Source organism: Mytilus edulis, chromosome 6 (genome assembly GCF_963676685.1).
Source record: "Mytilus edulis chromosome 6, xbMytEdul2.2, whole genome shotgun sequence".
Lineage (NCBI taxonomy): Eukaryota > Metazoa > Mollusca > Bivalvia > Mytilida > Mytilidae > Mytilus > Mytilus edulis.
Window position 1 is genome coordinate 79,564,090 of NC_092349.1, and position 27,544 is coordinate 79,591,633.

General features: G+C 32.7%; 1 protein-coding gene across 1 annotated transcript; it reads left to right on the forward strand.

Annotated features, from left to right (window-relative positions):
* Positions 1-1,175: 1,175 nt before the first annotated feature.
* Positions 1,176-27,014, forward strand: LOC139528559 (uncharacterized). The gene is made up of 23 exons (XM_071324593.1): positions 1,176-1,360; positions 3,175-3,251; positions 4,785-4,918; positions 5,599-5,679; positions 7,485-7,625; positions 8,754-8,863; positions 9,746-9,846; positions 10,146-10,240; positions 11,618-11,730; positions 12,804-12,928; positions 13,206-13,292; positions 13,668-13,840; positions 14,257-14,352; positions 15,103-15,231; positions 16,055-16,204; positions 17,272-17,362; positions 20,403-20,503; positions 21,343-21,481; positions 21,780-21,932; positions 22,425-22,613; positions 23,591-23,806; positions 25,584-25,697; positions 26,831-27,014. Exons 1-23 carry the CDS (start codon positions 1,239-1,241, stop codon positions 26,953-26,955), a joined length of 2,862 nt encoding a protein of 953 aa, XP_071180694.1. The 5' UTR covers positions 1,176-1,238; the 3' UTR covers positions 26,956-27,014.
* The last annotated feature ends 530 nt before the right edge of the window (positions 27,015-27,544 follow it).

A 27,544-nucleotide genomic window follows, 5' to 3' on the forward strand; every position in this document is an offset into this window, starting at 1 on the left:
AGAGGTCAACTGACCATGTTGTTCATGTTGACTTATTTGTAGATCTTACTTTGCTGATCATTATTGCTTCTTCACAGTTTATCTCTATCTATAATAATATTCAAGATAATAATCAAAAACAGCAAAATTTCCTTAAAATTACCAATTCAGGGGCAGCAACCCATCAACCATTTGTCCGATTCATCAGAAAATTTCAGGGCAGATAGATCTTGACCTGATAAAAAATTTTACTCCGTAAGATTTGCTCTGAATGCTTTGGTTTCAGAGTTATAAGCCAAAATCTACATTTTACCCCTATGTTCTATTTTTAGCCATGGCGGCCATTTTGGTTTGTTGGCCGGGTCACCGGATTCAATTTCCCAACTAGATACCCTAGTGATGATTTTGGCCAAGTTTGGTTAAGTTTGGTCCGTAGTTTCAGAGGAGAAGATTTTTGTAAAAGTTAACGACGACGGACGACGGACGTCAAGTGATGGGAAAAGCTCACTTGACCCATTGGGGCAAGGGAGCTAAAAAAAAAAGTAAAATCATAAAATATTGAACATCGAGGGGAATTCATATAACGGAAAGTCCCTAATCAAATGAACTTTCGGAATTTCCAATTCAAGGTTGATAAGTGAAAAGAAGAATCGTATACCAAAAAGGTTAATAGGATACAAGAGCGCAATTATTTGTTTACATTTTACCGGAAAGTTTTTATTTACCCCATGGTACTCAGAATAGAATCCTATACGACTTATGATTGGTTGATACAGTATTGGAATTTAATTTAATCGAAAGCTTATCCAATTAGGTTGAAAAATTGCCGAAAATCATATTCACATTTTACGAAGTATAATAGAAAATATCTTCCATTTCTGCACGTCGGAGCCATTAAAAATGTGCTTTTTTCATTAAGCGAAAAAAGTAGACGATCTTTTTCAACTGCATTTGAAGTCAATTTGAGCCGCATGACCCTATATATATTTTTGGTTGTAATGGAACACTGGCATTTCTTGTAACAGGAACTGCTACCCGTTTTTCCCTAGTTTGTGTAGTCTTCGCAAAAAAAAAAAAAAATACGGAGCACTAGTGGTACCCTATGGAAAATGCATTACGAATAATTGCGCTCTTGTAACCTTAATTGTACCCCACGGCTTAGCGTAAGCATTTTGTTATCTATAATAGTATGAAAACAATATCGTAAACAAGCACACGCGTATCGTCGTTGTCTGCAAGTATAACCTTTAAAACAAAACATGAATTGGAATATTTCTGCGTTTATATTAATTGTCGCCACGTTCACTGCTCATTATTCACAAGCGTGGGTTTATTTTGTGCATATTTACGTCAGTCCATGTGGATCAGACAGATACACAGGGTAAGAAAAATACATTTTTATGATTGATTGCTTTGTTTTGCTTATGTTAACACGTACAAATGTAGTCATTAACACAGTCATGCTAAGGGTGAACAATCGGTCACATATTTTTTTTAATATTTTTGTATTATTATAGTGAAAAATTGTATCTTCAATAGTAAATAGTTATCAATGGTAATAGTAAGCACGACAATTCTATATGGGTTGATCCTTTCGTATAATTCGTATCCTGCCGGAGCGTTGTGGACGTGCGCCTCCTTATATTTTGCAAAGCAACGATTGTCCTAAGTTTTATGAAGAATGTTAAATTTTCGCTAATTTTACCTTAAAAAATTAAGTTTGTGCACCCCTAACCAAAATTCATTGATCCTATCTGGTACCAGTGTCCTTATTCCTTACAATCACTTTATATAAAATTTTATAAATATTGTATCATTGGAAAGCGTATTACATCCTTGGTTTTAATGGTGACGACGAACTTGATAAACGATAATAATAGGGGATCGAATCTGAATCCCTATGTAGAGAGGAAACGACGCTTTATCAAGTCCTGGTTACACATCTTTGGGGGAAAATTGTTACTTTTACAAGGCTAAATTTTGTTTCCCGCTCTATCCAATTTTACACTCTTTTCCTGGTGCAGGCAGCGGAGTGTTCTCGTCAGCAAAACTCAATAATAGAACTGTATTGTCTGTACCTACAGTATATATAATGTATATAATTAGAGCCGTGGCGTAGTGGTTAGTGCATCGGACTACAAACACAATCGATTCCCGTTCTTGGATGAACATTTTAGGGACTGAATTTTCGGCTCTCCCTTGATACCATTTCCAAGTATGGTCTTGAGGAAACGGTGATAGTCCGTCGGAAGGGGGCGATAAATGGCTGACCCGTGTTTAGAGCGAGCCACATATCTTGCACGCTAAAGACACCCTTGTAGATTTTCGAAAAAGAACATGCTAATGCCGCTACAACGCCACACTCGCACCCACAAAATGGAAAGGGATTAACATAAGAAGCAACACTCTTTCCCCAATCCCTATAAATAAATATAAACTATAAAATATATATATACTGTTTATTTGTTCTCGTCTACATATTTTTGTCAATATAATGGAATTTGATACGACTGACATACAAGTGAGAGGTTTAGCTAGCGATTAGGCTAGCTTTTACACTAGGTTTTATCCACCATTGTCTACATAAATAAAATGCATGTGGCAAGTCAGGAATATGAATTATATTTAGTTTGATGTGTTTGAGATTTTGTTTTTGTCATTTGATTAGAGATTTTTGTTTTTGAATTTCACTCGAAGTTCAGTTTCTGTTATTTTACTTTTCACGTAGGCAAAAAAAAACGTCACTCAATTCAACGTAATATAAACTATTTGTGACCAGCTATTGCACTACTAGTATTTGGGACCAGCTATTGCACTACTAGTATTTGTGAACAGCTATTGAACTACTAGTATGTGTGACCAGCTATTGCATTACTAGTATTTGTGACCAGCTATTGCACTACTAGTATTTGTGACCAGCTATTGCACTACTAGTATTTGTGACCAGTTATTGCACTACTATTATTTGAAAATGATAAAAACAGAAGATACTTTGTATATCAAAATCATTTGGGTTAAACTCTAGTCGATGTAGATCTTGCATGTATGTGTAAAAAGTTTTCAATAAAGTATTACACACATATTTGGACCTTTACACATACATTTAAGTACAATTTATAGACAATGACTTTAAACCGCCGTACTTGAACTATCAATTGTTACTACAGCTAGTATTTGATTCTTGATATTTTGTAGTTTGAGTGAACGGTATCCACTTAAAACTATTCCACGTGCTCTCGGGCATATAAACAGTGCCGACAACAGAGATAAAAGTAAGTATTTAAGAGAATCACAAACATAGCATAGGTAACGGTTAAGGAAGTTATAGTTATATCTAATTTTGGGTTTTGAGGAACATTTGATAAAACATGTATCTCATTTTCAACTTGCCCTGTACTAAATAAGCAAAATATGTAAGACTGTAACTTCTGTTAATGAAGTCATGCATTTTTTTTCTCAAACAGAACATTCGGAATCTCATTTAAAGGGACCTTTGTCTGGATAAATTTGCTTATCTTTGAACTGGGTACAAGGGCTTTTTTCATTTTTTTCCTAAATAAACGTTCATTTCTTTTCAATCTACAACACATATACATGCTATACTTTTTGAACTGAATTTTACCCTGCGTATTGTTGTGAATCTGTGCCCTTCTACAATGGCTAGAGGTATAGGGAGAGGGTTGAGATATATAAAAAAAAATAACCTCGTCGCTTGTCTGCGCCTGTCCCAAGTCAGGAGCCTCTGGTCTTTGTTAATCTTGTATAATATTTGATTTTTTTTATATATATTTGGGAGTTTAGTATGACATCCATAATCAATGAATTAGTATATATACATACATTTTTGTTTAGAGGCGAGCAGAAGCACCCATTCGGGTGCGGGAATTTCTCGCAGCATTGAATACGCATTGGTGGTATTCGACTGTTATATGCTCTTTGGTCGCGTTGTTGTCTCTTAATTGACACTTTCACCATTTCTGCTCCAAATTTATTTTTTCATATACATGTATATGATTTGCAAACCATTTAAGGTATATCATAGGTATATGATTCCCCAGAAATAATTTTCTTATACTTTGCCAAACTACTAGTATGCTCTTTTCAAAATATCATAAAAAGGATAGGTCTCCGTGCTATTTTTCATGCTACGAGTCGTCGAATTGTCTAAATTTGCTTATAAGGATCATAAAATAACACATGATTTTGTATAAAAAGAAATTTATGAGATAGAATTTTGATTTTTTTTTGTTGAGAAGATAGGTTTTATAATATGTTTTAAGAAAATATGGTGCCATCGAACTCAATATTTTCGTGCTAAAATTACGAATTTTAAAAAATCCCTATCAGTCCAGTATAATGTTTGTACTAAAAGAGTTATCTCCCCCTTCAATGGCTTAGTTGGGGAAAAAATTATTCTAAAACACAAATGTTGGGTAGTTGTTTGAATATTTCGATTAATTCAATAAATCAGCAAGTTGACGTCACACAAATAAACAATCTTACCAAGAAAATTGCACACCTGTCTACAAATTTGCAGATGTGTGCAAGTAATTAGACTGAACATATACTGCGATAGTACAATCCAAGATGGCGATATACCATGAATATACCTTAAATAAGACTCTATTGAGAACATGTACGAATGGTATGCTATTAAAAGTATACATTTACAATGTGTATGTATTGCATGCGCTTTTTTCTTTTCTTTTCTTTTTTACAAATTTCACGTATACATTTCTTAATGTTGGTTTTTATTAAAAGATGTTTAATATGCAAATAAAAATATGCGTTAATAATTTTCGCAGATATTGTAATAGAATTAATGTGCGGAACATGTGGCGATACTTGCTATTTTGACTTGAAGTCGACATTGGTCATCACAAATACCGGAAAAAGAACACTTACTATCAGAGCATACAAAGCCGACAACGTACGCATTGTAAGTACGCCTTTTACATTCACATATAATATAATTTTCCAGTAACGGCCTTTTTTTCTCTTTTTTTTCTGATTACTTTAAAGATCTACAAAACCTTTCTTTTTATTAAATGAACGGTGGCCTTTACTACACGAACTCTCGTTAGAACTCCGGTTACATCACAGTGCAAGGTCAAGTGGGAAAGTATGTAAACCTATGATACAGGAACCCTTACAGCAGATTTCAGTCAGTATGTAGCTAAGGGTAATATCTTTGATTAGCTTGCTTGTTAGCTGAACCGTGAAGTCATTGTTAGGTAAGGTATACTACCCTCCTTTTAAAGTAGCTTAGTCCTACAGAGAGATAGATTTTTCATCTGTTGGGCTTGTCTACTATTAAAGGAGGAAAGTTTACCTTACCTAACAATGACTTCACGGTTCAGCTAACAAGCAAGCTAACCAAAGATATTACCATTAGCTACATACTGACTGAAATCTGCTGTAATGCAAACTTTTATATGATTTAACAGATGTATGATGTAACGTCAATTTTACTTAACAGTTGTATACTGTTAAATAAATTATATCTTTCTCATTATAATGGTTATTGGAAAAGTTCATCTTAAGCTATGAACCGATTATCATCGGAATATAACCGGAAATACTGCAAGACGAGGTGCCATTTAATCATTTATATTTCAGACTGGTGGAGCAAGAATACCTTGGTATGCATTCAAACCAGTAACTGATTCTGTAAACCTACAAGATGTAGCAAAACCAAACGTAAGAACGTTTTACTAATTTCATTTCTAGACTTAAATAACAAACACCTAAACAAAAGGATTCGTTTAACAATACAAATACATGTACAAAAATGTACATGTCAGATTAAAGTTGAATGTAATTGGCTACCATTTTGATTACTTCAAGAGGTTTCTTCGATTTGTGACGATTTGGCTTTTTAATTTTTTAGTTTGCGTATTAACATAATTAGGTCTTTCCACTTTTCGTGGAAAGACCTTATGTTTTTCTTCTGATTATTTTTTTCTTCTTCTGCCGTCTGAGATGCTTTTTTGTCTTACAACATATCGAATGGATTTTTGGCCAATGATGTCGTACAGTAATGGGGGTTTCAAAACTCACCCTGTGTGACCGAACACTAATTCTTTTAGGAGTAATCTCCCTGCGTCCATTTTTTTCTTGTTATTGCTATATCTCTAAAACCGTAAAAGATTTTAACAAACTGTTTTCACCAAATTGTTTGTCTACTCTTAAGAATGATTTGGTTCATTGCGACTGGAGTAATCGAAGACATCTTATGGGAGGTATTTCCCTTTGAAAATTTAGGATAGGCGATATGTTGGATCAATTCATACGTTATAAGTTGTGGAGGTCTACGGTCTTTTGATATGACGTCCTTGGTTCATTTGAAGGAAATTGAGGTCAAGGTCAAAGGTCGAGGTCATGTTATAAATTTTGAATTTTGTGTGTTATCGTTATTCTAAAGAAACTGTTACAGTAAATGATATGATGTGTTTGCCAAATAACTGTTTATAAAAATGTGCAACTTCAACCTATTTAAGTCACAGCGTTTTGGTAACCCTATTAGGAGTTTTCTCCCCTTATGTATTTGAAATCCGTATTTCTCCACAACCATACTAGTGATTGACCTGGGGTCTTTTGATTTGAGATCACTGATCTATGACCTCAAAATTGAGGTCAAGGTCAAAGGTCAACTTGACGTTCTAGATTTTGACCTTTACTAAAAATTATTTCTGGTTCATTATAAAACAATTAAGTCTACTGCATACACCTATAAATCTTTTTTTTTTTTATTATATCAGTTTGATTTACCATATTACAGCAACACGGAGTGACATTTTCTAACATCGTTTTTTAAATTTCATTTTTACTATCGAGGTGGAAAGCCCTACAATTGTTCTCTGAAGATTTTTTTTTTAATTTGACGTTCTATTTCTAATTGTGCCTCGATCTTCATATGGCATACTATTTCTTATTGTCTCGCTATCTGCATAGGGCATGCTATTTCTAAATGGTCTGCTATCTGCATAGAGCATACTATTTCTAAATGGTCCGCTATCTGCATAGGGCATACTATTTCTCAATGGTCCGCTATTTGCATAGGGCATATATATACTATTTCTAAATGTTATTCGATCTATATAGGCTAACTATTTCTAATTGTACCACGATCTGCCTGTTGCATACTATTTCTAAATATTCCATTATCCTCATAGGGCATATATATATAAATATACACTATTTATAATTGTGCCGCGATCTGCATGTGGCATACTATAATTTATTAATGTGCACCGATCTTCATTTATCATTGGTGACGACAATTGATATCTTTGTATACATTAAAATGCATGGTAAAGGGAAACATGCATGGTAAAGGGAACCATGCACATTAACTGTTCAACATTGATCCAATTATAAAGAAAGCGTCATGTGTAAGCCTTATGTCGATAGTTTGGTTGTGATGATACGACACCAGAAATGGACATGTAAATTAGGGATCTCCTACAACGTAAAATGGTCTACATTATTTACTTTAATTACAGGTGCTTCAAGTTTACTTACCTGATGTCGGTATTACTGATCTGGGAGAAATATCAACTTTTGGGTATTACTTTAGACGAACGTCATTTTTTGAGATGTTTGAGAACGATATACCCGGCAGGCTGGCAAGATATCCTAACGAGGTATAATATTAGTTCTTTATATTACTATGATTTACTTCATGGACGTAATAACTGTTTCATGTTTTGTTTACGAAGAAAACTTGAGTATGTTTTGGCTTTAAGTTAGATTGGTGTCTTTGATGTGTTTTCTGTTTCTGTTTTTTGTTTTTTGTTGTTTTTGTCTGTTTTCGCTCAGCACAATGACATATGATTTATCTCGCTGAGTTAAGCTCGTCTGAATACTGTATTCTCCTTTGTTTGTTTGTTTGTTTGTTTGTTGATATAAGGGGAAAATGTATGCGAATAAATGAACAGTTTGGGTTAGTTTTGTTTCTTTTTGCAGAGCACAATGTGATATGACTTATCTCGCTGACTTCAGGTCGTTTCAATATTGTATTCTCCTTTTGAAAAAAAAATAGTCACAGAAAATGTTCATTAAATAAGAATCAACATCACGGATGATAATTAACATTAATATCTTGCTGTTTAGATAATTTTTGTACTATTTAGGACATACAATGTGAAAATCATCTAAAATATGCGTGATTAATACGTGCTTTGCAAGAGCACCTATGCTCATTCCGAATTTGTGGTGGGTGTCGTCTTGCTTCAGATTTTTTGACTAAAGTTTTAAGTATCGTTGCTAGAACTTTTTTACGTTTCTGATTGGCATTGTGTCGTGCTTTTTTTATCGACTTGTGAATTATTGTGTCATCTTTGGAACCTTCACACGTTTTACTTGTGTATTATGTGTAACTATACTAGGTTAACATCAACAAATCAATAGTATCAATACAACAGAATAATGATTCAACAAATATCAACAGCCACAATAACAATAAATGATTGATTGTTCGTTATTTAATGTCCAGTGGCAAATATTTCATGCATGTTCCGGACGACAATAACAATAACAATGATAATATAATCATAATAATATGGTAACTGTTTTTGGCATACGATTTGGCATGTGTGAGTTTCTATTTGTACATGTATGTCGTCAGATTGTCAATCAAATATACGGTTAAGTGTTGACAAAACACTTTCGAAAAATATGTAAGCTAAGAGATGTAATGTGTAATGAACGGACAATACTTGTTTTATGTTTTCTATGACACAGTATTTTCATCAAACATGTTTATGCTTTAGGGTTATATCAACATTGACACTCCAGGTGGAGATGGTAAATCGTTCACATACGTGTCAGACAGACCAAAGACATGGAAGAACGAGACAGATATATGGGCTCACGGATTCTGGTAAGAGGCATTCAACAATCGTGCATGTTCATGTACTCAGATATTTATCAAAAGATGATCACCTTTAAAAGTTCTTAAAATAATCTTTCATTTCTTTAATTGAAAAAAAAGAAGAATATGAAAAGGGTGGGAAAGGACGCAATTTAATAGTTACTCAAGTTGAAAGGAAAAAACAAAGATTACATGTATTCTAAAGGTAATACATGGCTTGGCTATTCCGTTCAGCCCCTTGTGATACTAATACTTACACGTGTTTAATATGTAAGCTTAGTCCAAAGACCGTACTTAATTTAGATTATTCAAATTGTTCGCATGCAAATCAAATGATATTCTAATTTTTAATGGTATTTTCAACTTTTATTTACCGCAATGAGAAAAAGAATCTAAAAACAAACTCCATAGCTTACAAATAACGGAACGGAAAACTGGGAACTAAAAAAATACGCACATTGCATTAGGCAAACTTTAGTTAAAATCAACAGCCTTACGTGACTCGCGATCATTTGGAGCTTGTCCTATTTGTGTCGTTGGGTTGGGTTGATGTCTCAAATAGAGTAAGACCCTTCAACTGTCTGCAACTTAAACTGGCTGACAAAGTATAGAACTAACTACATTAGAGTGTATAACGTTACTAATATTCATCCATAACGTGACATAAGTTAATCTTAATTGATTTGTACATGTATATAATTATCAAATATTATGCTATGTGTTTTTATATTCAAAAATCGTCATATTCATTCCAATTGCATGCTTATTTCAGAGATAACAATCATAATTTTAAGTTATTATTATGCATTAGTCTTTTTATGTTGTATAGATTAAGGGCACATTAAGACTATGTTTTGTTGCAAAAAATATATGCACATATTTGTTTTACAGGTATTGGGGTTGGGCTGATAGAAGTTACAAAGTTACAGAGCTGGACGCGGAAAAGAAATCTGTCGTAGTTTCGGACAAAGTTATGTATGGAATAAGAAAAGGTAAGGATATATGTTTATTGAAAGATGTCTTCCCAATTTAGTCAAATTAGCCAATGGTTGTTTATATCGTGTACACACAACGTTAGCAAATAACACTTACAGAAATGTCCATTTCGTATCTACGAAGTCAAAGTTCATACACGTAGTTTCTCATGATCTGTATATTTTAGGCTTTCAAACTATTTTGGAAACAATAAACTGTATTTTTTCTCATTGTTGAAGGTCGAACTAGTGCCTTTAGTAAGCAAAAAAACAACAAAAAACAGCCTAGCAGTGTATATTATTGTCTTATTTTTTAGGATATTATAATCATGCAAATCCTACCGATGGTGGTTACCACAAACAAGGAGGACACTTCAGATTTATAAACGTATTATATGAACTTGATTCACCTGTAAGTATAAATAAAAAAGAAGATGTGGTATGATGGCCAATGAGACAACTCTCCACAAGAGACCATATGTCACATAACTTAACAATTATAGGTCACCGTACGGCCTTCAACAATGAGCAAAGTCCATACCGCATAGTCAGCTATAAAAGGCCCCGAAATGATAATGTATTTACAATTCAAACGAAGAAACTAACGACCTAATATTAGTACAAAAAATTAACGAAAATCAAATAGATTTGATTTACCATGACTTTCTGTCCATAACTAACTGCATTCAGTAATCAAAATGCATGCATGTAAATAAGTTACGTCAATGCTAAAAACAAGATGTTGGGCATGCGTCAAAGGAACAGCAACCAAGAGACATCAAAATACCAAACACCTTATAAATTAAGCTAAAATTGCTCCGATGCTACAACGATGTTTGTATATTAAATAGACATTACAGTTATCAAAGACATGGTACTGTTGGTGTATGTCTCATTTATGGGCATTATATTTTCTGGTCTGTGCGTCCGTTCGTTTTTCTGTGCCGATTCAGGTTATAGTTTTTGGTTAACGTTTTCGGTCAAGGCAGTTTTATAGAAAGTTGAAGTCCTATCAACTTAAAACTTATTACACACGTTCCTTATGATATAATCTTACTAGTTTGACACAGTTTCACGGTCCACTTAACATAGACAGTGACAGTGCGATTGGGCCATCCGTGTACTATGGACACATTCTTGATTTTTTTATAAGATGCCAATATACTACATGTTTACTTGTAAAAGATCTGGTTCAAAACTCAGCGCATACATTAGATAGATTAAAGATTGAATAAACTTTGGGCAGACCTTATATACCAGCTCTTTCGTAAAAGGGCGTTGAATGGTTTGATATGAACATATATACAGTCTGTCAATGCCAACATTAAAAATATTCATGATTGCTTGTCGTCCCAATATACTGAATTGGCTTTTGAAATTAATTCGGTTTAAAGATACTTTTCGGAGTCAAAAGTACATGAAATGGAAACTAATGTACGTTATATTGAAGAATAAATTGTATATCATTACAAGTTTGGAGAGAAAAAAACACATTCCTGTCTGAAAATTACTGGGTTTTTCAACCTACAATTAAATTCTTACAACTTACAATAGTACATTTCGCTAGAAAATCTTGAGTCGAAGAAGGCAGATAATTTTACAACTAGAGAAAGAGAAAATGTAAAAAAAATATTGCATGAATTTTAAACGTGGGTAATGAAAACCCTAGGTAATATTGTAGGTAATACCCTTAGATCGTGGAAAAATAAACAAATCTGATTTCTCATGATATCTAATAACACGGATTCAACAATTAATTCTGTATGATTGTATTTCATTCTTTGTATAGGGTGAATTTTTTGTGGATAGGATAAACCAGATACTATACGTATGGCCATACAAAACTTCTAAGTATGTGTTTGGTGACGTCATACAGACATCAATAATTAATACATGTATCAAGTAAGTAATAACTATAAAATAGTCCAGAAGGAAAAATAAAAGGTGTTTTACGTTTTTTATGTAAAGAAATCATCGGCCATTTGTTTAAACACTTTCACCGTACCATAAAGACTTGTAAATTATTATATATAATGCGACTTTTACTTTTATGTTGTGGCAATGCTATCATTAGAATTCTTGTACTGACTTAACATATATCAAGCCTATAAAGTAATAAGAATACTACTATAACAAAACTGATTAATCAAAAAGCTAGACAAACTGAATTAAATAGAGATAATGTGGTGTTCCTATACCTATTATAAACGCAGAACACCGACAGAATATCTAATGTTTTCAGTAAAAGTTTTACATGTATATTGATTTGTTGACTTTTATAGTGTGTTCGTATGTTGTGCGGTAACACCACTGTCTGATGTTCGATGGCGGATTGAGCTATCACAAACATGTTCACCTCGCCACATTCCTTATGTGCCTGTCCCAAGTTAGGTGCCTGTTGTTCAGTTGTTGTCGTTGATTCATTATTACCAATTTGGTTTTCGTAAATTTTTCAGTTATAAATTATAAGCCTGTATGTTTTCCCCGAATGCATTGTTTCATATTGTCATGGCCTTTAATAACCGACTATTCGGTATGGACTTTTCTCCTTGTTGCTTTTAAATGCTTAAACTACATCCAATTCATTTTAACTTTGGTTGACAGTTGTATCATTGTCAATTACACCACATCTTCTTATATATTAATATTGTACCATAATCACCTTCATTTGTGTAATTACAGCTTCCATTCATGTTAACCTTATGCGGCACTAATCTTATTTGTCTTAATCCAGGTTTTTTTTCATTTTTGTTATACAAAAAAAAATCATGTTATATGTATCTAGGATATATTTGGTCCTCTCTCTGTATCGTTGCTGTCTTATTGAATTTACCCCTTACTTTTATTCAGTAGTAAAAAAATGCAGTATAAATCGTACAAAAACCTGCTGTTGTGACAGTCTTAAGTTTGTTTTCGTCAATCGTTGAACTTGTAGATCATAAACTTATAGATCTGTGTTGTTGTTTGTTTTGCAGAATAAGCGATTATTCTTCAAACATACTATTAAAAGGATTTACGGTTGAAGCCTGTCGAAAACACGGAATAGAAGCGAAAAGGGTTGAAAATGTAGTGTTTTCTGAATTAAAGATTCAAAACTTAGGTAAATATTGTACAAGGAAATGTACATACATGTACATTTGCAGGGTTAGTTATTTATTTCAAATTATGTCATAAGTGGGTTTTTTTTATAAATCCAATCATTAACATTTAAAAACTTAAATGAGGTAAGGTTATCTTCCAAAAATGGCTATGGCATTTTGATTTCAATTTTGAGAGTTAAACGGTCGCATTGTGGAATGACAGATAAGTTGCATTTTTAGTCAGAGTAAAACTTGTGTAATGTATAATTTCATTACTCGTTTTACATGTAATTACAGGCTCATATGGTATAGTAGCTGATGGTAAACAAGTAAAGATTGACCGATGTGAGATTAAGAACACAGATGGTGGGATCGATATATCAGGTTAGAAAAGTCATAAGGGAGTTAACTCTTGAAAACCAACTGAACATTTTAATCAGATTCTATCAGTAAAGAGAAATCAATCTTCTTAATGATCAAGAAAGTGTTTGTTAAACTGCTATATACCTAATAAATCATTCATTATGAGGTTCGAAATTCTTGAAAATTTTATATTTTATATTTTTGTGAACAGGTCAAAGTTCCTATTTTGTAAAAAGAAATAATGAAAATTAAACGGGCTAAATCTGTTTTAGACGAAGTGTTTAGTAACCCCTTAAGGGTTTCAGATTTTATAAGAATACAATATTTTGGTAACAACTTCATAAAGTCCAGAATAGCAGTAAATCAAACTTATATATATTTCTGGATTTTTAATAGGTGGAATTCGCAAAACATTGACACCATCAGGTCATGTGATCTCAAATAATGTCATATCAAAGTTTGGAAGAGTCGGTTATGTCGGAAGTGACGGTGTCAACCTTAGAGGAGTTGGTATACATATTCATCATAATACTTTTGACACAGGATCCTACACAGGAATTCACTGGGCGGTACGTATACGTATTATTTGCGTGTGTGCTGAAGTTTGTATCTCTCGTTCAAATTAAAGGTTGGGAAAATATATCTCTTTACCATGCATTCAATGCATATTCCATTAACAATTGTCTGACGTATAATTATACAAATTTCTTGAAAAGAACAATTATGAAATTTAAATATGATAACAAATTAGCAACATCTGCGATATCGACACTTTCCGTTTTAAATTCCCCTTGTAGTTCGTTATTTTGTTATTTTACTTTTACTTACAATGATTTAGCGAACATACATGTAGTTAAAACCAAAGTAGAGACAACTAACTGCATGTGCTTTTATTCTATACTCATCAATATGGATGCGGCATGAAAGATAATTCACGTTTTTGAAAAAAAAGTTAAAGGATATTTTGCTTGTTTCGATATTTCAGGGAAATGACCATACGTTTGAATATAACCACCTCTTTAAGATGTGTACTACAGCCAGTGATTGTGGTGCTTTTATGGCAGGCCGGGAATGGACATGGGTTAGTACTTCCATTTTTTCTTTTAAGAAGAAGAGGACTGAAAGACACCAGAGGGACAGTAAAACTCATTAATCTAAAATTAACTGACAAGCCATAGATGTCGTGCCCTAAGCTGATATGAAAGTATTTGTATACGTACAGTGTATTTCTTTCTGCATAGGTCTGTCAACATTGACACACTTGGATAGTTAATGAAAAAAAAATACATGTAAACTTGCAGGGAACGGGTCGTTATAGTGAATATTTCGTGACTTGCAAACTCATGTATTCAATTTCAAAATAAAAGTCAGCATTTTCTATTTGGTAAAAATGTTTTTCGTGGTCCACAGCTTGTATATGAGGTGACAGTATATTCATGTATTTACGAATGGTGGGTTAATTTCTTATTATTTGCGAATAGTAAGTTTTAAATATAAGAAGATGTGATTTGATTGTCAATGAGATTATCACCAACTAAATACCACCGTGACATAGACATTAACAATTACAGTACACCGTACGGCCTTCAACAATGAGTAACATTCATAATGCATAGTCAGCTATACAAAAGCCTTCAGATGGAGAATGTAAACCAATATAGTACATAAAGGTTATTGTATATATTGAATCTAAAAAACACTTGCATAGAGTACTGATGAGAGTTAATAATTACGGCATACGAAACGTAACCACTGTTAATAACATACATCGCCGTGGCCTTTATTTCATGTATGCTAAATGGAATAATCCCTTTATTTGTATCTGATGCAGAGAGGAAACCAGATAAGGTCCAATTACATCCATGGTACAAAAGGTACAATACCTGGCGCTGACACCCGAGGGATAATGTTGGATGACCAGTTATCTGGAGTACATATTGAACACAATGTTTTTGTTAATGCAAGTATTATTAATCAATATTGCAAAAGTAAACAAGAAAAATAAAAGGGTTTGGTTATACAAAATGTATAAGGGAGGGTATACATGAGGGTCCTTCGTTTCTGTAATCTTTATTTTTGTACGCCATTTTTCTCCATTCTTAATAATTTTTGTATAATATTCTTTATTCTCTATTTCTCTATTCATATTTTTACCTACTTTTCAATATGTTGTAGACCCTCATCCACAACCTCAGAAAGGTGTTTGATATGTTTATGTTTAATGCAAATAAGAAGTGTCATTGCAAATAATCCATTGTTATATCCTGATATGTGATACATGAATATGTCAGTATTGATGCAAAAAAGATATAGAAGAAATGGACGATATTTTAGACATTACCATACATACAGTCAAGAAGTAAAGATAATTTAAGTTTTGAGATCAAGAACTAAATTTTAAAGAAGTAAAAGAGTTTTAGTGAATAATTATAGTTCATATATCCTTTGGACCTGGAATTATTGATAAAGCAGTAAGGAGAATGATAATGTATGTTTTTTTTAATGAAAAACATTTAAATCAAAATCTATTTAATATTAATAAATCAATTATTAAGTATTAATTTTCAACTTTCTGGTCCATGATCATATTGTCTATCTCAGTCGTTCAGTATCTATAACTGTCCCAATTTTTTTTCAATAATTATGTGATATTTTTATGCGAAAAAGGGACATTTATATAGAAACCGTGTTCGTTCATAGGAAAGGAATATTTTCTTACATACAATTTCTCATGTGATGCATTGCGTTAATTATTATTTTGATATATATATTATATATATTAGAATGACGTTCACTGTAACATCGGAGGAGGACGAGACACTATAGTCAGGTCAAACATATTCTATAATGCTTCCAAGTATTCTATGCAGTTTGATTCCAGAGGGAAATTTGGAGGAGGACATACACGACGTACATTATTGGTATTGCTCAAGGTAACTTTTGAGATTGTACATTTTGTACCACCATTATCGTTAATATCATTACCTGACTAATTATTAATGTAAGTAAAAATTAAACGCTTCCAATGTGTAGTCAAAGGGGTTCGATAAATTGCTCCAGAGACCATAGCAAGTTATGATAAAATGTAGAATCACAGAAATACTGAACTCCGAGGAAAATTCAAAACGGAAATGGTAAAATCAAAACCATAAACACATCAAACGAATGGATAAGAACTGTCATATAACTGACTTTACTAAAACATTTTCTTATGTAGAAAAACGTGGATCGAACCTGGTTTTATAGCTAGTTAAAAGAGGGACGAAAGATACCAAAGGGACAGTCAAACTCATAAATCTAAATAAACTGACAACGCCATGGCTAAAAATGAAAAAGACACTAAACTTCTCACTTGTATGCCAGTCTTATAAAATTCCATATTGCGTAAAAAACGCTTCAACAGACTTAATGGCATAGGTGAAAGCGAATGTGTATGAATACTGGAAAACTCAAGGAGCTTAATAACTTAAGGGCACTGAAGATAATAATATAATCCAACTAAGGTTAACTTTGCCTTATTGGGATAGGAACCACATTTTTAAAGTTTTTTAAGTGTAACAACGTAATAGTAAAGACATTATGTCTTAAATATTACCATGTAGTTAATGGCTCCTTTTGAATGCCTATATCGAATGTCTGGTTTCACATTTGCGTTTGTAATAATATCGTACAGTAAAGTAATGGGAAATTCACATAGCTATCATCTGATTTGGTCTAGCTTGTTTACAAAAATGTCACTATGGCAACGGAAAATTATATTTATTTTTAGCACTGTTTTTAAACCGAACACTTTTTACTTCACGTTTATATTTGAATGTTTCCCAATTCAATTGAGCAAACATAACATACGTTATTCTGTGCACGACGAAGGATTAATTTTTTTCAGATTGAAGTGTTTATAGAAACACGTATTGTAAACATCATTGTTATCATTTTCGGTTCATTGTTTAACAAGATGTTATAAGTGTTACAATATCAATTTATTTATATACAATTTCAGAGAGTACCATATCAAAATGAGTTATGGACAAAAAGGTATCCAGAACTTGCCTCAATACTGAACAGTACTAGTAGCCCTGGTAATCCAGAAAGTAAGAAAAATGGATTTACAATTATTAGTAGTTAACATATTTTGTGTAAAGATGTAAATATCAGTGGAAATACACCTACTTTATGTAATTGTATTAATTCCGAATACATTTATGGACCCATTTCCCATTTTATAACAGCAGATCTTAACATCGTTCAAGACCTAGAGTTAAAATCATGCCTCAGTAAAGGACCTAAATATTGTCCCCCGTCAATTATCAATTGGAATGAGTGTCGTAATACCATCCACGACCTACTCCGTACTTACTGTTTGAAATGGATAAAACGGAAAAAAGCTGTAAAAACATCTTTGGACTCTTTTTTTAATTTAGTAATGAACATAAATGATATACGTATTCAACATTTTAAAGAACATTTTACTATTAACAATAACCACAATAAACCTATTTCTCGTATCAAACATAAACTAAAAGAACTAGCCAAGGAATTTGTTTTTGTCCCGGCCGATAAAGCTTCCAATAAAATTATTATTGTTTGAAGTAAACTTGACATTGAGGTTTTGAAATAAGAAATCAACAATTCACAAACATTCCAACTGAGTCCATTTTCAGAAAACGACATCTGTAACAAACATAAACTTTTAGCTACTGCTTTGAAAGCAGAACCAAATACAATGAAAGTCCCAACTATGTATTGGCTTCCGAAACTACACAAAACACCTTACAAATATAGATTTATTTCGTCTTCAAACCATTGTTCCACTACTAAATTATCAATTCTTCTTACCAGTACACTTGGTACAATCAAAAACCTGATAATAAATTGTTCAAAAAAGGTCTTCGAAAATAGTGGAATTAATGACTTTTGGAGTGTCAAGAACTCGTTGGAAGTACTTGATAAATTGCATGCTTATATTGGTGATTTTGAATCTGTTCAAAGTTTTGATTTTTCTACCCTATATACCACATTGCCGCACATTCTCATTAAGAAAAAATTCACACACCTTATTAAATGGGCATTTAAAAAGTCGGAATGTGAATATATATGTTCAAACTCTTTAGGTCATATTTAGTAGCAATAAACAAAAAAACTATGTCAATTGGACATTCTTTGATACTATATCTGCCCTTGAATTTTTAGTAGATAACATTTTTGTTCGCTTTGGAGATTCCGTATATCGTCAGGTTATCGGAATTCCAGTGGGGACTAGCTGTGCACCACGTATTTCGGACCTGTTTTTGAATTGCTAGGAGTTACAATTTATGACAAAAATCAGCAAAAACCCAACGAAACAACATCTGATAAACAAATTTAATAATACTTTTAGATATTTGGATGATATTTTGGCTCTCAATAATGACAATTTCAGTATGTGTACTAAAGAAATTTATCCTGTTGAACTCACTTTAAATAAAGCTAATACTAACAATGACCACTGCCCTTTCCTCGATTTTGATATCTATATCACTAACGGAAAGCTTAATACTAAAATTTATGATGAAAGAGATAATTTTTATTTCCTATCCTTAATTATTCATTTTTAGATGGTGACGTTCCCTTGTCACGTTGTTTATATATCTCAACTTGAACGATTCGCCCGTGTATGTAACAATGTTTTAGATTTTAACGAGAGAAATGTATGTATTACTGAAAAATTATTACACCAGGGTTTTCGATATCACAAACTAGTCAAAACATTTACTAAATTTTATCGTCGGTATAAGGACATCATTCGTAAACATAGCTCAACATGTAGACTTCTTATACGTTCAGGTATTTCACATCCAATTTTTTATGGAAATATTCTTTACAAAGCACAAAAGTGTCAGTATTCACCTCGGAAACTAACAAAACCTTTAAATAGACTTATCAAGAAGGGATATAGTTACGATACTGTTGTCAGGTCATTAAAGATTGCATATGTTGGCGTTAATATTGATTCAATTATAGGGTCTTTGCATAGAAACTAAACACATTTATTCAAAAACCAGTTGTTGGCATAACACGGGTTATTTTTTTCTCATATATGTTATGATGGTATAATACTAACCCCTAACGGAAAGGATTGTGCCTGATATTCATATGATGAAATCATAATCTTTCAATCAGTTTAATTGAGGTCTGGAGCTGGCATGTCAGTTAACTGCTAGTAGTCTGTTGTTATTTATGTACTATTGTCATTTTGTTTATTTTCTTTGGTTACATCTTCTGACATCACACTCGGACTTCTCTTGAACTGAATTTCAATGTGCGTATTGTTATGCATTTACTTTTCTACATTGGCTAGAGGTATAGGGGGAGGATTGAGATCTCATAAACATGTTTAACCCCGCCGCATTTTTGCGCCTGTCCCAAGTCAGTAACCTCTGGCCTTTGTTAGTCTTGTATTATTTTAAATTTTAGTTTCTTGTGTACAATTTGAAATTTAGTATGGCGTTCATTATCACTTAACTAGTATATATTTATTTAGGACCCAGCTGAAGGACGCCTCCGGGTGCGGGAATTTCGACCTGTTGGTGACCTTCTGCTGTTGTCTTTTCTATGGTCGGGTTGTTGTCTCTTTGACACATTCTCATTTTCCATTCTCTATTTTATTTAACTTGATGGATAGCAATGATTTGAAAGTTAAACTTTAGTAATGCAGTCAAAAGCAATTGATAAGGAAAGTACAACAAACATTTCTGTAGCGTTTTGCACTATGCAAGTATATTGGTCCCGATCTCGAAAACTATTGTAACATTAATCAACGTCTTTAAAGAGACCTTATTGCTGCTTTAGAATATGCGACACTTGACCTAAATTTGACGTCATACAACAACCAATTTTCCTTTGTAGCGTCAAATTTTCTATTTCGCAATCAAAATATTATAGGAACCTTTGCTGTGTCAAGTGACGGCGGAACAATAGCGATAATGTGCATCAAATGTTACTTTAAGACTTTTCGTTTCTTCCACATCATTTTAACTGTTTTTTTATTTTATTTGTGAATGCATGCCATTTTCTTTACATACAGGTACATTTTATTTTATGTTACATCTACACTAATTTCTTCTTTAAATTTGCTCCTTCTTTGTTTTACAGATAATATTATTGTGAACAATGTGTTTTATTCCAAACATATAAAAGCAATAGATGGAAACAAATATGGATCTAACTGGTTCTTAGTGGCTGACAATATATATGTAAGCAACATGCAACGTTTTAATTAGCTTTTTTGGGTATAAAAAAGTGTTAGTAAAAGCCAGTTATATAGCCACAAATTGAGACAACTATATAGTATACTGCTGTCAAAAATTCAATTATCGATTGAGGAAAAAGAAATCCGGGTTACAAACTAAAACACAACAAATACAGACAAACGTTATAGTGTATGTTTTAGGGTGAAATAAGATTATTTATTTTAAAAGAAGGTATACAGACTTCACCTTTTGACAAAACAGTAGACTGCAAACACGACAGAAGAGCCAACATTATTTGTGCAAAACAAAAATATTTGACAAGAAAATGAAAGTCTGTCAAAAACAAAACGAAACAAAATCCCCACAATTACAGAAAATAAATTGCGTTAACTTCCAATTGTGTTTTTGTCCATCCGCCTTTTGCAACTGATTTTTATATTTCGTTCTTATGTTGTACTGTTATATCACTGTCCTAGGTTAGGGGAGGGTTAGGATCCCGCTTACATGTTTAACCTCGCCCCATTATGTATGTAGGTTAATTATAGTTGTTAAATTTTGTGTCATTTTGGTCTCTTGTGGAGAGTTGTCTCATTGGCAATCATACCACATTTTCTATTTTATATTTACCATGTTGATCCTATTTCACAAATTTCGAAATATTAATCAGTCACTTTGGATGATTGACATTTGATCGTCAGATAACTCTCAATTTTGAAAATTACTTTTACTTGCAATTCGCATTAAAAATGATACACTCTAAACATCGGTGACGAATTTGAATGGTCACTAATTCATTATCCACCTACTAAAATTCTTAATGCATTTAAATGATTATTTTGTAGACACCTGTTAAAGAAAACTTCTATGCCCCAGCATATGGAAATTTTAGACTAATCTGCAGTTTGAGAGACGTCAAGATCAATGTCCCAGTGACAGCAAATGAAGTTGGACCCCGAGATACAGTGGGACCAATAGCAATTCGTATGTTTATATACAACTTATCATAATTCGTATTTATATCTATAATTTACCATGCTTCGTATGTATATCTACAAGATATCATAATTCGTATGTAAATCTTCATATTGTCACAACAACAATTCTTAACTACATGACTTTTTGTATGTGTATTGCATATTGTATAAAGAATCATAGTAAATAAGCAAATACTATTTATAGAAAAACAAATTATTGTTGGAAATTATTGTCAGAGAATTGTTGTAAGTTATTGATTTTCTTTTAGAATAAATACGCGTTATTTGTGACATTTTAATTGTAGGACATATGTCAGCAGCACCAGGCTTTGCAGTAGGCACTCCACAAGCACAGATAAGATGTCCACAAGCACTGCCACCAGTACAGCCACCGAGAAAACTCTATCTGCCAGATGGATCAGCACCTAACCATATCTATAGCGATGTTCCAAAGCAAGGTTTGTACTTTCTTAGAAAATATTTATAAATGAAATCAAGAAATGTAGTATAAGTATCCATGAAACCAGAGAAAACCATATGTGGATGTAAGCAAATGAACATCAACGTGCTATAGTACTATAATGCGAAGTTTATTCTCCGGAGAATACCTCATGTCGATAAAAAATTTTGCAGATATTTGAACATCGGTAATCTATTGCTCCTTCTTTCGTGTTATAAGTTCGTCGGTTTAAGTTTGTTACTCAGATTTGTTTTCTCTTATTCGATTTATGACTTTTGCTGTATACTACTGTTACCCTTATTTATAAAATATACAATTTGTATTCAAACTTATGAGGTGTTACATCTACTGTTATCATCATTGAAAAATAGAAACAGCATACTACATACATTTGTAGATCTGTCACCATTAGGTAGTTCTCGTATCATTATAACCATTGAAATAAGGTTTTTGTTGTAAGTACCGCACTGTCGATTTCGTTTATTTTCAGGATGTTGGTTTAGATTTGAAATGTGTCCAAACCACATTCGGCGTATTAGTATACCATCAAGGCCATATTACCGTTATAAAACCAACGACGGAGCTGGAACAAATGAAACTATATGCCTGGATTTAACAACAAAAATGATGCAAGAATGTGGAAAGGGGGCAAAATTCTCAATTATATATGGACCGACAGGTACATATATTATATAAGCATTAACATTTTGTAATAAGTTAGAAAAGTTATCTTACATAAAATAATAGTGTCTTGACTTGACATATCAACGATATAAGGATGACGCTTAGAACCGATTTTTTTTCTCGTTCGGGTCGAATTCGTATATCGTTGATATGCCAAGTATAACATATAGTTTGATTACATTTGAAGATTATTTGTACCAATTTTCAAGAAGAAGTCAGCAATGCATTTTTTTTTAAATTTGATAAATATACAGCCAAAAATGACATTTATTTCTTAATTCATGAACATTTTATAAATATGAGTTATTTCTTACAAACATGCTGTAATCTATATGATACTTATACAAAACAAAAATAACAAATAAGTTCACAAAAAAAACCTGGTGTTTATCTTTTAAAAAAGAAATACATTTCTATTAAAAGGAAAAATACGTCCATAAATCATAATTTTAAGCAAATATCTAGAATTTCGACCTCTTTTCACTCAAAAAGTAGCACACGAAGGTATATTTTTTATAACATATTTGTTTTAAGCAGATAAAAAAATAACATATTCGCAAATGTTTATTATGGGATCAAAACTGTATCGTATGCCCTTCATATAAACATGGAGTTAATTTAATTAAAGGTGGCAGTGCAAAATGGATGTTTCTTTAATTTGCTATAAACATTCAGATGAAAATGAGTTATCTTTTTGAGTAAAAACTAAACGACAAAGTATTTTGTCAAAATGAAACATGAGGTAAGTATGATTGATATTATTTGAAGTGTGGCTCTTTAGGATTTATGTGGCAAATACAAATGAAATAAGACAAATGTTTACAACATGATTATATTTTTACAGATGTTCCGTCTGCACTTGAAAGATGAAAAACCTAAATCAATATAACTTCAAGTTAGATCAAGTTAATGAGTAATTTTCATACTTAATTCTCCCAATTGAGTATTTACATATAATGTATTGTTTTTAAGGAGCAATGACAGTTGGTGGTGAAGGTTGTTTTTTCGCCTGGTATGGATGTCCACGAGTAGGATTATACAGAACTGGTATAGAAAGAGATAATTGGGCCGAGCGTCATGTTAATGGTGCTTATGATGAAAAAGCTTGTCTGAATCGAGCTATTCCACAATGGAGATATTGTGGCCAAAATACATCTTATCCGGTAGTCAGCATCTTTAAACCAACAGGTGAAATATTGCGTTCACACTATTAGATATTAAAAGTGGTACAGTAAATGTTTGGCTTTGAGCGTTCCTGATGAAGGTAAATCCAGAAAAGCGCTTCGGACGCAATAAATTATTAAACGTGTTGTTTTATATTTTTACATCACTAGGTCGATACCTCTGCTGGTGGACTATCAGTCCCCGAGGGTATCATCAGCTCAGTAGTCAGTGCTCGGTACTGACATGATTAAACAAACTTTACTAAAGTTGTCCGTTTTTAAATTTTTAAATTATCATGAAACTAAGGTTTCAACTCCCTCAGGCAAAGTTGGCTTTAGATGAATTTGGCTATTTGTTTTAGGTATTTTTAACATATAGCTCTTCAACGATTTTCGGTACTTATACATCTTCGGATTTCAAATGTTTGGCTTTGAGCGTTCCTGATGAAGGTAAATCCAGAAAAGCGCTTCGGACGCAATAAATTATTAAACGTGTTGTTTTATATTTTTACATTACTGGGTCGATACCTCTGCTGGTGGACTATCAGTCCCCGAGGGTATCATCAGCTCAGTAGTCAGTGCTCGGTACTGACATGATTAAACAAACTTTACTAAAGTTGTCCGTTTTTAAATTTTTAAATTATCATGAAACTAAGGTTTCAACTCCCTCAGGCAAAGTTGGCTTTAGATGAATTTGGCTATTTATTTTAGGTATTTTTAACATATAGCTCTTCAACGATTTTCGGTACTTATACATCTTCGGATTTCAAATGTTTGGCTTTGAGCGTTCCTGATGAAGGTAAATCCAGAAAAGCGCTTCGGACGCAATAAATTATTAAACGTGTTGTTTTATATTTTTACATTACTGGGTCGATACCTCTGCTGGTGGACTATCAGTCCCCGAGGGTATCATCAGCTCAGTAGTCAGTGCTCGGTACTGACATGATTAAACAAACTTTACTAAAGTTGTCCGTTTTTAAATTTTTAAATTATCATGAAACTAAGGTTTCAACTCCCTCAGGCAAAGTTGGCTTTAGATGAATTTGGCTATTTATTTTAGGTATTTTTAACATATAGCTCTTCAACGATTTTCGGTACTTATACATCTTCGGATTTCAAATGTTTGGCTTTGAGCATTCCTGATGAAGGTAAATCCAGAAAAGCGCTTCGGACGCAATAAATTATTAAACGTGTTGTTTTATATTTTTACATCACTGGGTCGATACTTCTGCTGTTGGACTATCAGTCCCCGAGGGTATCATCAGCTCAGTAGTCAGTGCTTCGGTACTGACATGATTAAACAAACTTTACTTAAATTGTCCGTTTTTAAATTTTTAAATTATTATGAAACTAAAGTTTCAACTCCCTCAGGCAAATTTGGCTTTAGATGAATTTGGCCATTTATTTTAGGTATTTTTAACATATAGCTCTTCAACGATTTTCGGTACTCATACATCTTCGGATTTCAAATGTTTGGTTTGAGCGTTCCTGATGAAGGTAAATCCAGAAAAGCGCTTCGGACGCAATAAATTATTAAACGTGTTGTTTTATATTTTTATTGTATCAAAGTAAACTTTACCAAATGTTGCTAGGTTCTTTTTAACAGAAACGATTTAACGTTAGTAAACATATTTTTACCGGGATTTAAAAACTATATCTAACCTAATATCTAATGAAAAGGATTTTGTCTTCTGCACAAAGAAACATACCTTTTATTTATTACATTTTCTAAATGTATTTAATTACAATTAAGAGTATTCTCCTCTATTGAATTATTTTATCTAATAATACTTCTTTCATAGGCCATTTTAAAGTTTCCGGTGGTGGATGTTATATTAAACCAGATAAATGCCCTGGAAACACCAATTTAGACCGTATGTTCTATGACGGTGACGGAGCTGCAAATTACGGAACAGGTAACGAGCTTTAAAACAATTAATAACAAGGTGTACGTTCAATGAGTCATTTGAACTCAAAATATGTATTTCTATTATGTGACATTGTCATTCGGATTATCTACGACTACACATGGCTTTACTATAGCTTCTAAATAATCAGGGACTTTGTTCATATGTAAGATTTATTTGCAATACGATGATGATACCTTTACTGAATCAAATGCTTTTCCTTTTCGCAGCATGGTATTAGTCAATCTAGACTACGGTACATGCTGCTCGATCTGTATTTAGGCTGGTAAGAAGTAATAGATAAATGGTGGCATATAGAAATAGTATTCTGCACGTCAGCCAGTGTTTGTCGGATGTTTATTTCTGACGTTTTGTCTGAATGTTGTCAAACATGAAGTCATTTAAACCTGTTTCCATTATATAAATCCTATAGTTAAACCCCGAACAAAATCCACTTTCAAATATTTCTAATAATAAAGCCGTATACTAGACCACAAATCACACTATCTGCCTTCAACTTTACTTATTTAGCTCATCTGAAGTTATAACAATAATGCGCTTCGATTAAACGAATTTTATCATCAACAGAAACAATAAAGACACCAACAATAATATAAGGAAGAAAATGCATAAGTGACAATTTTAACCTAGTAAAAAACACCCCATTTAAAGTCCACTTTCTATTAATGTTAATAGTTATCAAAGGTACCAGGATTATAATTTAGTACGCCAGACGCGCGTCTAGTCTACATAAGACTCATCAGTGACGTTCATATCAAAATATTTATAAAGCCAAACAAGTACAAGATTGAAGAGCATTGAGAATTGTAAACAATTAATACTTCAATAGTAGCAACTGTGGTGATACTTATGGTAGGTTAAAATTCTGAAATAACCCGAATTCGATGTCATATTCGCAGAACAGAGAAGATAATTTTGTGTATTATATGTTGGACAAATCCCAAATTATTATGACATTTTTAAAATTGCAAATAATTGGATTCCAATTAATTTCTCATAACTTTTAGTCAATATATTTCCTTGTGAGTCATATCATCATTCCTGTGCGTTTTCGCAGTGCCTTCAATATAATAAAAAAAATGAGTATGTTAATTACCTGTATCCTTTTTTCAAATTTTCAGATGACATTATGGAGAGTTGTTATCAAAGAGCTGAGTATTTTTGGAAACAGTGCGGTAGTGATCCAAAGTATCCAGTTACAGCCTTCTTTAGACCAGATGGGAGATCTATTCGCTATCCTCGATAAAGCCTCGTTTTGAAACATGAACGCTGTTTATGTACAATTAAACTTGTCGGATCACATGCGTTATATATTTAGTCAAATACATCCATCCAACCACCATATCCACACACAAGTGCATGTAAGCAAACGGTCTAAACGTCATCTGCAACGTCTGAAACTAAAACATCAAATCCTGTTCAGAGTTATGTTTAGTTTCAAATATGTTCCTGCTGGTATTTAGTACTGTTCATACTGGAGAAAGAATATGTTGTACGATTGTCAATGAGAAAACTCTGCACAAAGGAATCAAATTAACACAGAAAGTAACAACTATAGGTCACTGTACGGCCTTGTAGTCTATTGAAAATTGTTCATTACCCTTCCAGTACCCTTAATTCAGTTTGCAAATGTTTAGCAGTATGTGTTAACTTTGCAATATAAGCGGGAGGTTGTGCTAGCCATAAAACGAGGTTCTACCAATAATGCTTTCTTTAAATGTTTTGTACCAAAGTCAGGAATATGTTTTAATAAAACGAATGACAGTTGATCGGAACTGAAATACACCTAGTGAATATCCTGGCAAGTGATGTCTTATCCTGGACGAAAAGAGACA

Coding starts and splice junctions, on each gene's coding strand:
- LOC139528559 (XM_071324593.1), top strand. CDS start 1,239: ATGAATTGGAATATTTCTGCGTTTATATTAATTGTCGCCACGTTCACT. Junction 8,864..9,745: donor ATATGGGCTCACGGATTCTG/GTAAGAGGCATT, acceptor TTTGTTTTACAG/GTATTGGGGTTGGGCTGATA. Junction 15,232..16,054: donor AACACAATGTTTTTGTTAAT/GCAAGTATTATT, acceptor TATATATATTAG/AATGACGTTCACTGTAACAT.